Genomic DNA, 15,385 nt, shown 5'->3' on the forward strand with positions numbered 1-15,385 from the left:
AGGTGTACGCCACCACGCCCAATGAGGCCTCACCTTTTAAAGGTTGTATTACATCCCAGTAGCTCCAAGCTGGTTCTAATGGGAGCCATTCCAGGTCCAAACTGTATAAAGCTCCTTTCTGTTGGAAATTGTGTTATATCTATTATATATTATTCAATTTTGACCTTTCAACCCCCCTAGGAGGTAGGCATTACTATTATTTTATACAGGAGGAGAGTGAGGCTTAGAGAGATTAAATTATCTGTGTACGTTTAATTAGCAAGTGATAATGAAGCATTTGAAATTCTAGTCTATCTGGTTCTAAATCCCACACTTTTAATATTCCACCACATTGCTTCCTTAAAAGGGGAAATATTGAAGATTAAGTCAGCATTTACAAGTTTAGAATTTAAAGCAAGTCAGGTAATAGAATCACTGACACACTATTGCTTAGATAATGAAGACAGGGTAATTTTCAATTTGTGTTACCCAAAGCTTAAATTTTTTCCTCTAGTAATCTGTCTGGCTTAATTGTAAAAAAGTAAAAAACCTATTATGGACTGTTTTGTGGCTAAAAAGCTCCTTATTTAGTCATTACTCAAATATCTGTCTGTGATATTCCCCTGGCAGCAGGAATCTTCTCTAGGATGTTAAGCAATGGCTGTACTTTGTGTCCTTCTGTAGGACAGATAGCAAGTGGTAGCTGAGGATCTCTTTGAAAATGTGTGTGTGGTGCCAACCTGGTGCATCCTAGGAGATGCCAAGCTGTGCATTCTCCCTCCTCATACTCGAACCCTCAGTGCCTGACAGGGGACCAAAGCCCTACCAGTAAGAAGTATTTATTTGGTGGTCTAGGTACACACAAGGGGGCCGGTGGTAAATGGCTTCTATTTTGTTCTATTTGTTTTGAGGAGACCTTTCCTTCACAGATAAATGTGAAGAACTGCAAAGATACACTGCCTTTTATTCTGGAATCTGTGTTCTACACAGAAAAACAGGCTGCAGCTGCTGTAGAGCGTACATTGAGCAATAGTTGAAGGACTATCTTTTTACCCAATTATGCAAATACACAAGTACATAAATTAGCTAGTTTGTCAGACTGTAATGTGTGGTCACCAGCATGTCTTTACTATACTTTCTTCCTGTTAAGTCTTGTGACCCTTACTCATGTGTGAATGATTATTTGCAAAGTTTTTTATACTATAACAAAAGGGAACTTTTTGATTTATTTATTTTATGTGTATGAGTATTTTGCCTGAATATATGTAAATGCAGCAGGTGCATGCAATGCCTGTAGAGGCCAGATGTGGGCACTGGCTCCCTGGAACTGGAGTTGGACAGTTGTTAGCCACCATGTGGGTCCTAGGAACCAAACCTGGATCCTCTGCAAGAGCAGCCAGTGTGCTTAACCACTGAGCCATCTCTCCAGCCTTACAATCTGAAACATTTTACCTTATTCTCATTCACGTATGAGCCTGAGACATGTGAAGAAGAAAAACACAATACTCTGGCAAAATGCAGTATTGAAAGGTGGCTATTTCCCTCACTTGGTGATAACAAGCAAGTGATGTCTCTATCCATACAGACATTTCCACAGCCTTCGTGGAAAGAGTTCCACAGACTGTGTTTGCAACTCTGCTTTTCATCAAATAGTTTCCTTTCCATTTGGTTGGCTGGTAGCATGTTACTTGATGAGAATCAGGATACTGTTCGTACTGTGATATTTTAAAGAAATTATCTTTATTTTTAACTGTTCATCTAGATAGACATGCCAATAGATATTGAGGCCACATTTTGAGCAAAACTCACAAGTTTTTTTTCCAAACCTTACATGTATACACAAGATGACACAATATTAAAGGCTTGCTTTAAAGAACAAAGCTTGAGGAACACAGTGAGATACAAGCTTATAACCAAATCCAAGTCAGTGAGCATATCTGATTCAACACAAGAAAAGATAACAAACTTCGTGATTTTAGGAAGGACTATCTGAAGACAGGGTTGCAGGATGTGCTCCAAGGCCCTTTGTGGGAAGCTGTAAGCAGAGAGAAACAGCCAGTTTTTACTTAACATAGCAGGAACTATAGGTTGTCAGGGTTTCATGTATCAGATCTGACTAGTTATTGGGCTATTGCAAAGAAAATAGGCTCTGCTTATGAGGCCTGATGGTGAAATACTCCGATTCCTAGTCTCACCTCTCTCCCTCTCTGTGATTTTGAGTTTAGCTTACCAAAAATAGCCCTTTGAGTCTTTCTTTCTAAGTCCTTTCATTCTAATGAAGGAATTAAGCTTGGTAAGTCAACAATTGATGATCCATGGGTTAGCAGATTAAGACTTCAAAGATTTATACATGAATGAACCAAGAGCCATGTCTCAACTATTAATTGGACTCCTTGTATTAAATTATCCTAAGAGAGCCACTAGCAGGCAAAAAAAATAATTTTCACAGTCTTTTAATTTTTTTTTTTTTTGCCAACAAATGAGGAACCCAAGAGGTCTCCAGAGAGTTGAAAGAGATAGATGCATCTCGTTTATGCACCATGCTCCATTTTACTTCTAATTTTATTATTCCAGTAGGCTACCACAGGATGTTTGGTAGTTTTGTCTGTGAACTTTTCTTTAAGATCTAACTATACCATTAACAGTTTTTGCTCTATAAACTTGGAACTGCCAAAAATGCCTACTATCTTATTTGATTAAATTACATTATAATTAAAATTTAAACAAATGTCACTTCCTAAAGTCAAGGTAGAGGTTTCATTGGCTAAAAACTGTCTTCTTTCCTATCTACATGTTATCATCCCAAGCAATTGCTTTCCTTGATTTGATTTCATATGCATAAAAATAGACTACTCAGAAGCCCTCATTACATCATCAAACCAAAGTAAGAGAGGTTTTGAAGCAGGAATCCATACACTGTTTTCTCTTTTGAGGCCTTGCCAACCTGTAAGCTTCAGAATACAATAGCAATAAAGAAACATGTCAGTTCACAGTTGCTACAGAAAACAAAAATTAGTGTTAAGTTTCTACAACTTCCCTTCTTACCCATATCAGTAATTTCAACTTAACATCAGTAATTTCAACTTAACATCCACCCATTTCATAAAATCTTCACACTTTCTTTAGTACCATCTGACAATCGCACCCACTTGAATGAAAATATAATCAACTTTCCAATTTCCTTCAAAACCTTAAGTCTGCAAGCCCCAATCTCTCTGTAGGAACATATTACAGGCCAGTCAAGTTTCTAACATTTTGCTTGAATTATTAGGAGAAAAATGAAGAACCAAACCAGCTGCACTTAGGAATGAAAGCTTGCTGTCTCATTCTGTCAGCCCAAGAAGCAGTGTGATCATGGCAGAAATGCTAAGGTAAAGGGAAAGAGGCAGCAACAGTTTTCATCTAACATTAGTCTACTAGAACTTTTAAAGGGAAGGTTCAATGCACAGAATTTTGCGGAGTGGGGAAGACTGCTATAAGACATTAGATTTTACAGCCAAGTGTCTGCAGAAAAAACAGCAACAAAATTCCAAGTTGACTATGCTAGTTATAGTCATAATGAAGCACAGTGACCTGTGGGGAAGGCTAAGTCTTATAAAACTGAAATAGCTTCTTGATTTAAATAATGGTAACTTCAGCTAAGCAGTTGGATAGTCGTTCACATGAAACTATGGAAAAAGAAATATCCAGTTACTGGTAACACCAAAGAAATATACCCTAACCATCGACCAAAGGTACTTTGGTACTGTAGCCATAACAGACAAATGTGGTATGGGAGCAGGGAATTCCCTGATGGTTTGGATGACAGGGTCATAGAAGGCCTTTGAGACCCACTATGTCTCCTGTGAGGCTGATGCACCGCATGTTCCATAACAAGAATCACATAAACACAACCTTATCAGCTGGCTTGTTAAAACAGAGTGTGCAACACTGCGGTGTTGAAAAGTGACTTCAGGCTTGCTGAAGGCTATCATTAATCTGAGGAAACGATACTTGGTGCCATAGACTAAAAACTATGGTCTCAAGAGGAATGCACATGAAGTTTCCAAAAATGTTTCCTCTAAGCTTTTACTCAGTTTTGGCTTGTGACCTTAGCTGGAAAGCATAAAGATGGTCATTGAGGGCAGGCAGTTCAGAAAGACATTGGTAACGATTTAAGTTGGGCAGCTTTCAGAAGATGAAAGACGTTCAAAGTTAAGGCCTTTATCTGCAAACAACAGTATATTAATAAACTCTATACCATATTTACAAATGCATTCTCTTGTATTAAAACTAACAGTATTCTGTTCACAGTGCCATTGTTTATACAGGTAGCAATCCCATAATACTCATGTATTTTGGCATGGGAATCAGTAGCGCTTGGTATTTACAAAAAAATGTACATGTGTGAATATAAACAGGTCATTGAATCCATAAAAGACAGATTGGCTAATGGTGCAAAGGAATGAACTGTACAGCACCTTCCCCTGGATGGGTCGGGAAACGTGTTTTCTTAAATTGAGAAGATGCCAAATCTCTGACCCAAAGTGGCATAAAGTCAATAGCAAAACAATGAACCCTTGTTCAAGTTTGGGTACATTGAGTAATCTTAGTCCAAAGTTTTAGATCCATTGTCTAGTGCATGAAATATAAAAGTTAAAAAGATTTATTATTATTTTATAATAATTATTATTAAAATAGAAGGTCCTTTCTCTCATGCTCTTTTGTGCCCTGGCACTTAAGACCAGCTTCCTTGGAGTTCCAGATATGCTGGTGTTGTCATGCAATCAGCAGTTAGATGGTGACCCCTGAAATGCTCTGGACTTAGGAGCTTGCTGCCAGTCACAGTGCGACCCAGGGCCAGAGGGGGGACATGGCAGAAGCACCTCTTTCTTACTCCTCGGTCTTCTTGGTGGGGGCAGCTGGCCCCAAAATCAGCTCCACTTACTGGATGGAGTTGCTCATTTTGGCAGCTAATGCTGAGGTGACAGATGGCTTCTGTACACTTGGAAAAACGAAGGGGAGGCAGGTGGGTGGCATTCAAAGCCCAGGTGTGCTGGGTTTGTGGCAAGGGCCCCCTAGGAGGCCTTACCCCAGGTGACCCTAGGGTGTGGCGCCTTCTGTCTGCTCCACGGTCTCAGTCCCTGGGCCTGCTAGGTCCAGGCCGCCGCTGCCCCTGCGTCTGTGCTGCTTGGACAACAGGCTCTTCCACTGAGCTTTGTTGTGTGCAAGATGCCTTAGCATGTTCTCAGACAGGGAGCTGTTTCCAGTGAAATGGGCCCATTCCCGGAAGAGCGGCTCCACTATGTAGGTCATGAAACCTGCAACATGCAAGGCCACAAGCAAGGTTGTCACAAGAGGTAAGACCTACTTCCTTCTTCACAAACACGACTGGGGACCCATAAGTGCAGTCAGCCCAGGATAGTAGGCAAACACAATATGGACACTACCCTTAGTTTATGGGCATGAGCTGTGTCTCCTTGGGTCTGCGCCTAACCTTTTTGTGCCTCAGTTTCCACATTTGTTAAAAGGAGCTAAGGAGAGTGCAAACCAAACCCATAGGGTTCTTATGACAAATACTTAACACATGCAAAATGGTTAAACCTGCTGGCATAAACAGTGACTATTAGCTACTATTATTTGCAAAGGGAGAGAGACAAACAAAACAGAAAATGTGTGGAACTAGGAAAGGCAGGTGGAGAAGGAAGAAGGTGCACATGACACCAGGAAGGTACATGTCACCGTTTCAGACCATTAAAGAATTCATTCAGAGTTGGATGTCATGGAGCATGTTTTTAATCCCAGCACTTGGGAGGCAGAGACAAACAGAGCTCTATGAGTTCAAGACCAGCCTGGTCTACATAGTGAAACCCTGTCTCAAAACAAAACAAACAAAAAGCATTTAGATTACTAGGTGGGTTTTTTTTTTTTCCAGATTTTCATTTTATAGTATTATCTTGCCTTCAACTTTTTCAAGCAACTAAATTTAAAACAAACGTTTTCATTTTCAACATAGGTACAGATATATGCAGTATTGGGAATTGAATGTTGCACATGTGAGGCAAATGCTCTACAACTAAGTCATTTGCCAAGCCCTTTTGATACAGATTTTTACCTGCAAAATAAGTCCTGCTTTAGTGACTATAGAAGATTGTTTGAGGTTAGACTTCCTTGTCTCATGTACCCAAGTCTCTGAGAAGGTCTCATTATGTAGCTTAGGCTGGTCTTGAACTCACCATCCTCTTGTCTCAGTCTCGGGAGTACTGAGGTTACAGAAATCCAGTCATGCCCAGATAATGTATCTGTTCTCTTAATAACTGAACTCTCATTGCCTTCAAATCCCATTTTATTGTTAATGTGCTTTGCATATTAAACATGATCTGTTACACAAAGATAACTTTCGGTCTAGGTTGGAATTACTGGAATTATCACCAACTTGGACTTATTCAGGTTTCACTGTACTTGCTTGAAATGTAAGCATGGGATGAAAAGGCATATGTCTTTTGGCCTAATAAATTTTCCAGCAACTGATTTTTTTTTATAGTTATAGGCATGTGAATTACAAGACCTGAACATTTTGTTATTGGACAAAGTGTAGACATTGGGCTTTGGGGGATGCTAGGAGGATGGGAAAAGGATGCAACAATGTAAAATGTTATTGTATATTTCTGAATTATCTTATGTAAAATGACTTAAATATTGTGAGATCATTTAGACAGCCCAAACCCAGGAAACTGAGGACAGTGGGTTTGTGTCTGATTATCATTTTAATTAGGTGATACAGAGACTCAGCCCATAGGGATTTCCTGTATTACTTGCTATTCTCAAATTTCCATCTCCTTCACAATCTCCATATCAAATTTGTAACGTCTTTTACCTTGAAAATGTTTAGATATTTGATATTTTTTAAAAGTTTGCAAAATGACAGTATCCTAAAGTTTAAGGGGGAATAGTTATCAACTTTATCTATGTAGAATAAAGTTTCAGCTCTAACATTTTTTAAAAATCAACTCATTTCCCCCCTGGTTACCCTGGAATTATACATCTATATTTATGCTTGTCAGATATGAAGACTTTTTGTACTAGATAGGAAAGTGAATTTAAAGTCTGAATAAACATCACAAGGCAGTTTTCCAAATGGATGTGGGAAGCTGTTCCATCAGTGTGCTGCCAGTCTCTTATTTCTCCAGGGATGAGCTCACTGTACCTAGGATTGTCCTTCTGGCTGGGTGGGAGTAGACGAAGGAGGAATGCTGGCCTCAGGGGAGCCCCAGGTTGAAGGAAAACCTCTTTTCTCTTCATCTTTCTACAGATTCCACCAATTAGAGATTAGTTAGATTTCACATCTTTTTTAAAATGCAGTTTGCTGGAGAGACAGGAGGAGTGACTGTGGGAAGAGGGTGAGTGCTACTTTCTCTTGGGTAAATGTCAATTATTTAAAAGAAAAACTAGCGACTTGTACTCAAGAAAGTCTCATTTGTATAGAAAAAAGGGGAAGAGCAGTACATGTTTTTAATTGCTAAGCCATCTCTTGGTGGGGAGGGACTAGGACATGGGTTAACGAAAACTAAGGATGTATAAAAAAGCCTTATAGAAACCCATTAGCTAGAAAAGGTTTGAATGGTTTAAAATATATCTTTTAAAACAAGGAGTCACCGTGCATGGATCAATGATACTGCTTCCAGAAGACATGAGCTATTAAATGAAAATTGCAGTACAAGGCATGGAATGCTGCCCTATGATTTATTGGTCAGGGAGGCCCCAGAGGTCTCCAAACAATGAAGGCCATTGCAATTGCTCTTGGTCACCCAACATAGCTACATGGTAAGACCAAGTTGCTGAAGATATCCTATACTTTGGATGCAGTACATAGAGAAGTCCATGTCAAACTGACTTGGAAACTTTCTCTGTGCTTGCTAAGCTTTCATAGTGCTAGAAGGTTCTATACAGGTTTCTGAGGGAGAAAGGACATCCATGGTTTTACCCAGGCCAGACCCTGCATGCTACAATACAGATTTGCCAGGTAAGATGTGCCTTCTAGTGCAGTAATGGCACAACTGTTACTGGGCAATGAACTGTTTTCTGATTGAATGTGAGGCCTGCTCCACAGGAGGGAATTTCATGCCTGGTACTATAATCCTGGACAAAAGCCCCTAGCTGAGGAGGTCATAAGCCCTAAGATAGAACCTGCTATTATTATTTTGCTAAATGATCTGCTGTCGTATTACCTTCTAAATATTTATTCATATATCCATAGATCTGGAAAGAAAGACTTCTTTTTACAGTAGGTAGAAGTAGATAGAGGCATAATTAGCCCAAGTGCCAAGAATAAGTGACGCAGTATTCAGTCCTAAACAGAGCATCTACATTAACCCCACCACTACCAAGGCTCAGGGAACATCACAGAAGAGGAAGAAAGAATGTAGGAGTCAGAGGACAGGGAGGAGTGCTGCAAAATGCTGTCTTCTGGACATGACATGGTTATTGTAGTCATGAACGCACAGCAGCCATGGTTACCTACACAAGACCTACATGAGATCAAGCCACTTCAAACCCCGACATAAATGGAGTAGATGATCTTTAGGCCTCACCTCATACTGAGGAACAGTGGGTAGTTGCTTAGGGAGGGAGAACCATTCTTTATTGAGGCTATGGCCACTGGTAGGTTTCCCATGCTCCAGTGGATGACTCCACACCCATGCACATAAGCAGCACTAACTGGACTTAGGTCATCCAAAGGGGGGAAAAAAGACGTAACGTTGGGAGGGGACATATTGAGGGATATGGGCTTAATTGGAGGGGGGCAATGGGGATAGATATATATTATTGTATACATGTATGAAATTCTTAAAAATAAAGAAAAAATTTAAAGGGCTACAAAAGGCTTCTTTTTCATTAGTCAATAAAGGTTCACAGGCAACAAAAATGAGAAAGAGAGAAGGGGGAGGGGAGAAGAATAGGAGAGGAAAGGAGACATTTTAACTCAAGGGGAGTCAGAAGAGAGGAAATAGTTGCATTATATAGGACCCAATGGAGAAATGGGTGTGTGGATGAAGGCTGGAGCTTGCAGCATCCATTAGGCTCTTTATCTATTTAGGGTTTTCCAATTTAGACTGGTCTACTTTGTAATACTTCCCAACTCTGAACCTACATGAGCTGGTAGATGTGGAACAGGGAAAGATTTATGAACTGAGTGTTGTTTTATAATAATCCTCTCTTTCTCCTTATTATTGTTATTCTGGTGGAGCATCTATGGGATTTCCCTATTCACTCAACCACCATCTCATTTTTAAAGGAGGTATCTATGGTAACCACAGTTTCCTAAGCTGGAAATGGGGACATATGATCTGACAAAACACCTGTGTTTTCATGACAACAGACAGAATCTCTGCAGTCAGCCCTGACTTTCAGATATCGGTTGAATGCTTAATAGTGTAAATGTTTTTATTTGGGAAATGTGTGGTTTAAAATGTTATTAACAGTATCATAGAAAAATTATTTCTAGGCAGAGTTTAATGCAGTGATTTCTAGGACTGGCAACCATGTTTGTAAAACCTCATAACTAAGTATGGGACCTGGCAAGATCCAAGGAGGCTGGGGCTGCATCTCTGTTGCTGATGCTGCCCCACTCGTTAATAATTCTGAGTTGTTAGGGCTGGAGAGATGGCTTAGTGCTTAAGAATGCTGGTTGTTCTTGCAAAAGACCTGAGTTCGAATCCTAGCACCCACATGGAAGCTAACAACTGTCTGTAACTCCAGTCCTAGGGGATCCAACAGCCTCTTCTGACCTCTGCAGGCATTGCACAACACGGGTGCACTTATCTACATGCAGGTAATACACGCATACACATAAAATAAAAATAATAAATAAATAAAATTTAAAAAAGTAATTCCTCTGCCTTGAGTTATATTTTTTTTATACATCTCTCCCTATATGAGGGTGAAAGATTCAGTTTAATTATGAAAGCAGCATAACGATATTAAGGATAATTTGGGAAAAGATTGAATATCTTTAGCCTAATAATTCAAACATACCTATTTGAGTACGTGTATATTACATTCAAATCTTTATAGCTGGGTTTGCTTAATTGCCCTTTCCTGAGGCTGGCTTTTTGACTGTCTTTATAGGGCTGTGTTTTAAATGTGGCCCTCCATGATTACCGCCAGAACATTTTCTAATTTTTTTCGTTTTTAGTCAGCCTTTGCAGATGCTCCCTTTCCTCACCATGCAAGGCATTAAATTCTATAAGACTTATAACCCTGTGAATATAATAAACTGAGACCTGCAGGAACAGGTAAAATATATGAACAGCTAGATGTCAAGCCTAGTGCTTATTAAGGAGAAGAGTTTAAGTTATGTTTTTAGTTTCAGTGGAAGGACTTCAAGGTAAAGAAAGGCTAGCTTTACATATAGATGCAATTAGTGTTTCAATACATAGTAGAAACTATTTTCTTCACTAAGGTGAAAAGAGTGAAATTTCTCCCATTTGATTTGTATAAAGATCTTGTATAATCTATGTGTATAATGCAATTAGATAGTCATAATTATTTTGTACGCATCAACATGAAAATTGAGCAGTTATCACAGTTGAGACTTGAAAGAGAGTGGTTTTAAGAACATGACTGAAAATAAGTTTTTAAGTAGAGAGTAGAGAAACACTGACATCTGGCCTCAGGGGCACAGCAGGGTTCTTGGATCTTAGGCCTGGGACTGGGCCATCAGAATTAACTGATGAAATAAAGAGAAGGGACCCACATCAGAAGGGTCTTAGAGCCCGGTTCTCACTCATCAAACCCTGAAGCGACTGTAAATGGTTAATTCAGTTTGATTTATATTCTATTCTTGGCGTGCGTGCGTGTGCATGTGCGTGTGTGTGTGTGTGTGTGTGTGTGATTTGTGCTTGCGTGTATGTGTGCTTGTGTAGGCCAGAGGTAGACACTGGGTGTTTTTCCTAGATGACCCTCTACCCTAATTAAAAAAAATCTTTATGAACTTTTTTGAAGATTTATTTTAGTTTTCATTACATGTATGTGTGTTTTTGTGTGTGGGTATGTACATGTGAGTGTAGGCGCCCAGAGGCAGTTGTGAGCTGCCTGACTTGAGTACTGGGGAACTGAACTCAGTCCTCTGTAGGAGCAGGACACATACATCACTGCTGAGCGGAGCTATCTCTCTAGCCCCTATTTTTTTTTGAGACATGGTCCCTCACTGAAACTCCTTAATGCAGATGACTGGCCAATGAGCTTCAGGGATCTGCTTCTCTGCTTTTTCCCCCCGGTGTCGCCCCCTGCCCCCCGCCCCCCAATGCTGGCCTTACAGGCACCTTCCACTGTGTCTGGCTTTTTATGCGGGTTCTGGAACTCAGGTCCTTATGCTTGTACACCTGTGATGTAGGCATATTACTGACTGAGCCTCCTCCCCAGCCCCTCTTATCTTTTGAGTCAGGCTCTCTTAATGAACCAGGAGCTTGCCAAGTCACCAAGATTGGCTGCCTAGCAAGTTCCAGAGCCTTTCTCTACGGCACCACTCCCACCCTGTGTTGGTGTCATACTGCTGAGCACTTTGCTGATTGAGTCAGCTCCCTAGGCCCTTGATTCTATTCTTCTTGTAGTGCTGGTGATTGAACCCAGGGCCTTGCACATGGCAAGGAAATGCTCTGCCTCTGAGCTACCTTCTAAACCTTAGCTTTTAAAGAAAGGGTCTTACTATGTAGCTCAGACTGACTTTGAATTTGCTACTAGTCTATGCTGGCTTCGAACTTAATATCTTACTGACATATCCTCCCAAATGCTTGGATTCTAAGTATGTATTACCAGGCCTAGCTTGATTTTGATTCTATTCTAAAGCACAAAGTTAATGCTATAACTCAGTATTAAGTTAGTTGTTTGTTCACAAAGCTTGTAACTAATTTGTTCTAATTTCTCAATTGAGAATCATCTAGTAGATTAAGTGTGCTTCAAGTGTTTCTTGGACTGAGTCATTTAGATCTTCAGTGCTGATCCCTGGGAAGGGTGTGTGTGCGGATCTTTGTTTTGTTGTTGTTGTTATTCCTGGCACACGTGCCAAACTGTTCATTTAAAATAGAAACAGAATAAACTTACCAATTTGTATACTGGGTATTGAATCTTTCTGTTGATTACAAAGAGGACTGATTTCCAGTTCAAATTTTTGTTCAAGGTCACCTGAAAAGAAAGAAGAAACATATTGATAATTCAGAGTTTATGGAATGTACATTGGTTGTTTTAGTGAATTTTTTTGGGGTAAAAATTATTCTGAGGATTACTGTTCCCTGCCTTGTAATCATCAGGAACTTTCTAGCACCAACTGGCTCTGGGAGCTTGCTTAAAAATGCAAAAATCTCAGGCTATCAGTGATCATTGATAATGGACTCATTATAAGTAAATGTACTCTGGGACTGGAATAAATATTTTTTAAAATTACATTTATATATATATATTTATTTTGTATTTGTGGGTATGTATGTGGGCACATGTATCATGGCACAAATGTGGAGGTCAGAGGATAACCAACCAGAAATAATTTCTCTCTTTCTACCATGTTGGTCTCAGGGATTGAACTCAGATTGTCAGGCTTGGTGGCAGGCACTTTTACCTGCTAAGCCATCTCATTGGTCCTAGAATACACTTTTTTTTGACAGGGTCCCACTGTGTAGCCCTGACTGGTCTCAAACTCACAGAGATCTGCCTGCTTCTGCTTCTTGAGTGCTGGGATTAAAGGCATGCCCTACCACGCCTGGCTAGAGTCCACTTTCAAACATGGCCTATACAAGAAATGGCTAGTGGACAATTTTCTGACATGGAATAAAAATTCTGGGTCTGAGTACAGGTTAAGAGAGCAGGTTTTACTCTCCTTCCCCTCCCTTTTACCTACTTTCATATTCATGTTGCCTGACTCCACTGAGCACTCCAAGTAGGAAAGGGGAGAAGGACTAGAAACTCTTGTCTGCTTGGAACTCAGTCTGAAGATACAAAACTAAGTAGAAATAAGCTTAGAACACCATTTACTATTAAAATAAATTCTTGGAAGCCAATTCCATTTCTCATTCCATCTTTCTTTTCCTGTCAATTTTCAGTCAAGCCGGGCAATCTAGAAGAGTCAGCTTTGATCTCCCCCTTTCTCCATCTCCAGGCATCTGGTCCTTGTCTAAGAACACTGTTTTCCTCCTTCCTCTCTCACTGACCCTAGTCTTTTTTCTTAATAACTTACTCTTAGTCTTTGTGTCTTAGATGGTTGGTTTCCTTCAGTATTTCCTTCACTGTAATTATATATGTTATCCTAAGAGCACTAAGGTAATTCTTACTGTCATGTTCTCTACTTTAGCCTGGCACACAGGGGCTTCCATAACCCTCTCATTCCTACCCTCCGTGAGACTGTGCTGGTCTTCAGAACATGCGTATTTCTATTTTCATTGCCTTTGTCTGTTTCCATTGTCTACCTGGGCCAATGCCATTTGCAATGATGCAGATGCTCTCTGCATGCCCATTCTGGAAACCCCTTTGAAATGTGCTCAGTACGCTAAGAACTAAAAGTTTAATTTTATTACATTTTAACTGACTTAAATTTAGCTAGCTACATGTGCCTCATGTATAGCTACCATATTGCAAAGTGTAGAGCAGCACATGTCCTTCAAAACCCAGCTCAAGCTCCACTTTCTTCAGCAGTAAACTCATTCTCTCTACTATTAGAGGGCTTCCAGTTAGATCATTTATTCTTTTTAAAAAAATATTTATTATTTTTATTTTATGTGTATGAGTGTTTTGTCTGCATGTGTGTAAGTGCACCCGTGTCATGAAGATCCTGCAGAGGCAGAAGAAGGTGTCAGATCCCCTCAAACTAGAGTTACAGATGATGGTTAGCCATCATGTGGGTGCTGGGAATCGAACCCAGGTCCTCTGGAAGAGCAGCCAGTGCTGTCAGTGGTTAGCTGAGCCATCTCTCCAGCCCTCAGATCATTTTTTTTTTCACTTACTTGACAGACATGTGTAAATCACTTGTTGAAGTTTTGCCGATCAGCGTAGAGATTATAAAGAGGAAAATCAAATAGTTTCTCCCCTCCAGGAACATTACTGACTGCCATTTCAAGGGTATCAAATGCAAACCAGTTATACTTCTTTGTGCCAATTGTAACATTTCCAGTGTGTTATTGTTTATAGAAAAATCAGTTTTGGTGAGGATCAGACAAGGCTAAAAATAGATGTTCAATAAAATCTTTTGGAAAAGCTAGGTTAATTGTGGAGCTATTAATCCCTATAGTAACAATTAGACAGAGATTCTTAAGGCGTTAAGGGCTGGGGAAGAAGAGCCATGGTACTTGGAATCCTAATCTCTGTTCTGAGAATCTAAAAGTTTTCCTAATTCATAGGGTGTCATTATTTTCCCACTGTGTCTGCAACATTGATTTTAGGGATCTTTTTCTTTGCTTAACATCATGTCTTCTATTCATGGTATTTGTCCTAGCTGGGCACAGTGGCTCATGCTTGTAATCCCAGCACTCTGGAGCCTGAGGAAGGAGAACTGTAAATTCCAGACCAGCCTGTGCTTTATAGCAAGACCTTGTCTTAAAACAACAGACAACAAACAACAGCAAAACAGACAGTTGTCTAGGACGGTTGGTAGAAGCCTGCGTTCCAGGAGGAGTGGGATGAGTTAGCATTTGAATCCAAACCCCTAACTGAGAGCCAGAGTAAGGTTACTCAAAATGGGGGAAATCATTCCTAGAGAGTTAAAAAAAATTCTGTATGGAAGAAAGACAGTTTGGATGACCAGAGTCTAGTCTTCTCAAAACAGGCAGAACTTCTGCTGGAGTGTAAGGCTATTAAATCAGCAGGAACTGGTCTGTTCTTTCAGTTCCTTTGCCTGTCATGAGGTATGTGAGAACAAAGTTTGGAAGACCATCTTTAGTAATTGGCATTGTGAATGTTCTAGCTCTTTTCAAATCTTATTGTGCCACACATGCATATCTTATTAGGGTCAGTTTTTGCAAAGAAATGTTATAGGTCATATTACTTGGTTGGTGCCATTTACTCCTCTTAATTAACAACCTTGATTTAAGAACTCTATGGGCCTTAAGAGTCACATGGTCCCTACCCAAGTCACATGGTCCCTACCCTAAGTTGCTCAGAATCTAAATAAAGTGCTAGATGAGCGAGTTAAAGGGCAAGACTGTAATTGAGACCAACCACAGCACATGATTGAATCAAAATCAAGTGGGACAGAGAAGAGAAGAATCTTGGTTTTCAAGGATGGAGGTCCTAACCTTCCTCTCACTGCTAGTTCAATAGTTTAAATATCATACTTGAAGTAAGCACTCACCCTACTTAATCTACAACCATTCTGCTCCAAATATCATCATATTTCCTTTTGTTCTGACCTCAGTGGAGATTTCATTTCAAGGCCCACTAGAAC

The 15,385-nt window shown here is 39.9% G+C and overlaps 1 protein-coding gene across 2 annotated transcripts in view; it reads right to left on the reverse strand.

The window, feature by feature from the left end:
- Positions 1 to 1,692: 1,692 nt before the first annotated feature.
- Pde7b (phosphodiesterase 7B) overlaps positions 1,693 to 15,385 on the reverse strand; it is a 355,604-nt gene continuing 341,911 nt past the window's right edge. For both annotated transcript variants that reach the window (XM_008822074.2, XM_017795351.1), the window contains 2 exons: positions 12,061 to 12,141; positions 1,693 to 5,279 (listed from right to left, as the gene is read on the reverse strand). In XM_008822074.2, the coding sequence (XP_008820296.1) occupies positions 5,062 to 5,279; positions 12,061 to 12,141 (299 nt within the window). In that variant the 3' untranslated portion in view covers positions 1,693 to 5,061. The remainder of the gene's footprint in view (positions 5,280 to 12,060; positions 12,142 to 15,385) is intronic.

This window comes from Nannospalax galili, unplaced genomic scaffold, assembly GCF_000622305.1.
Source record: "Nannospalax galili isolate Female #2095 unplaced genomic scaffold, S.galili_v1.0 scaffold186, whole genome shotgun sequence".
Taxonomy (NCBI): Eukaryota; Metazoa; Chordata; class Mammalia; order Rodentia; family Spalacidae; genus Nannospalax; species Nannospalax galili.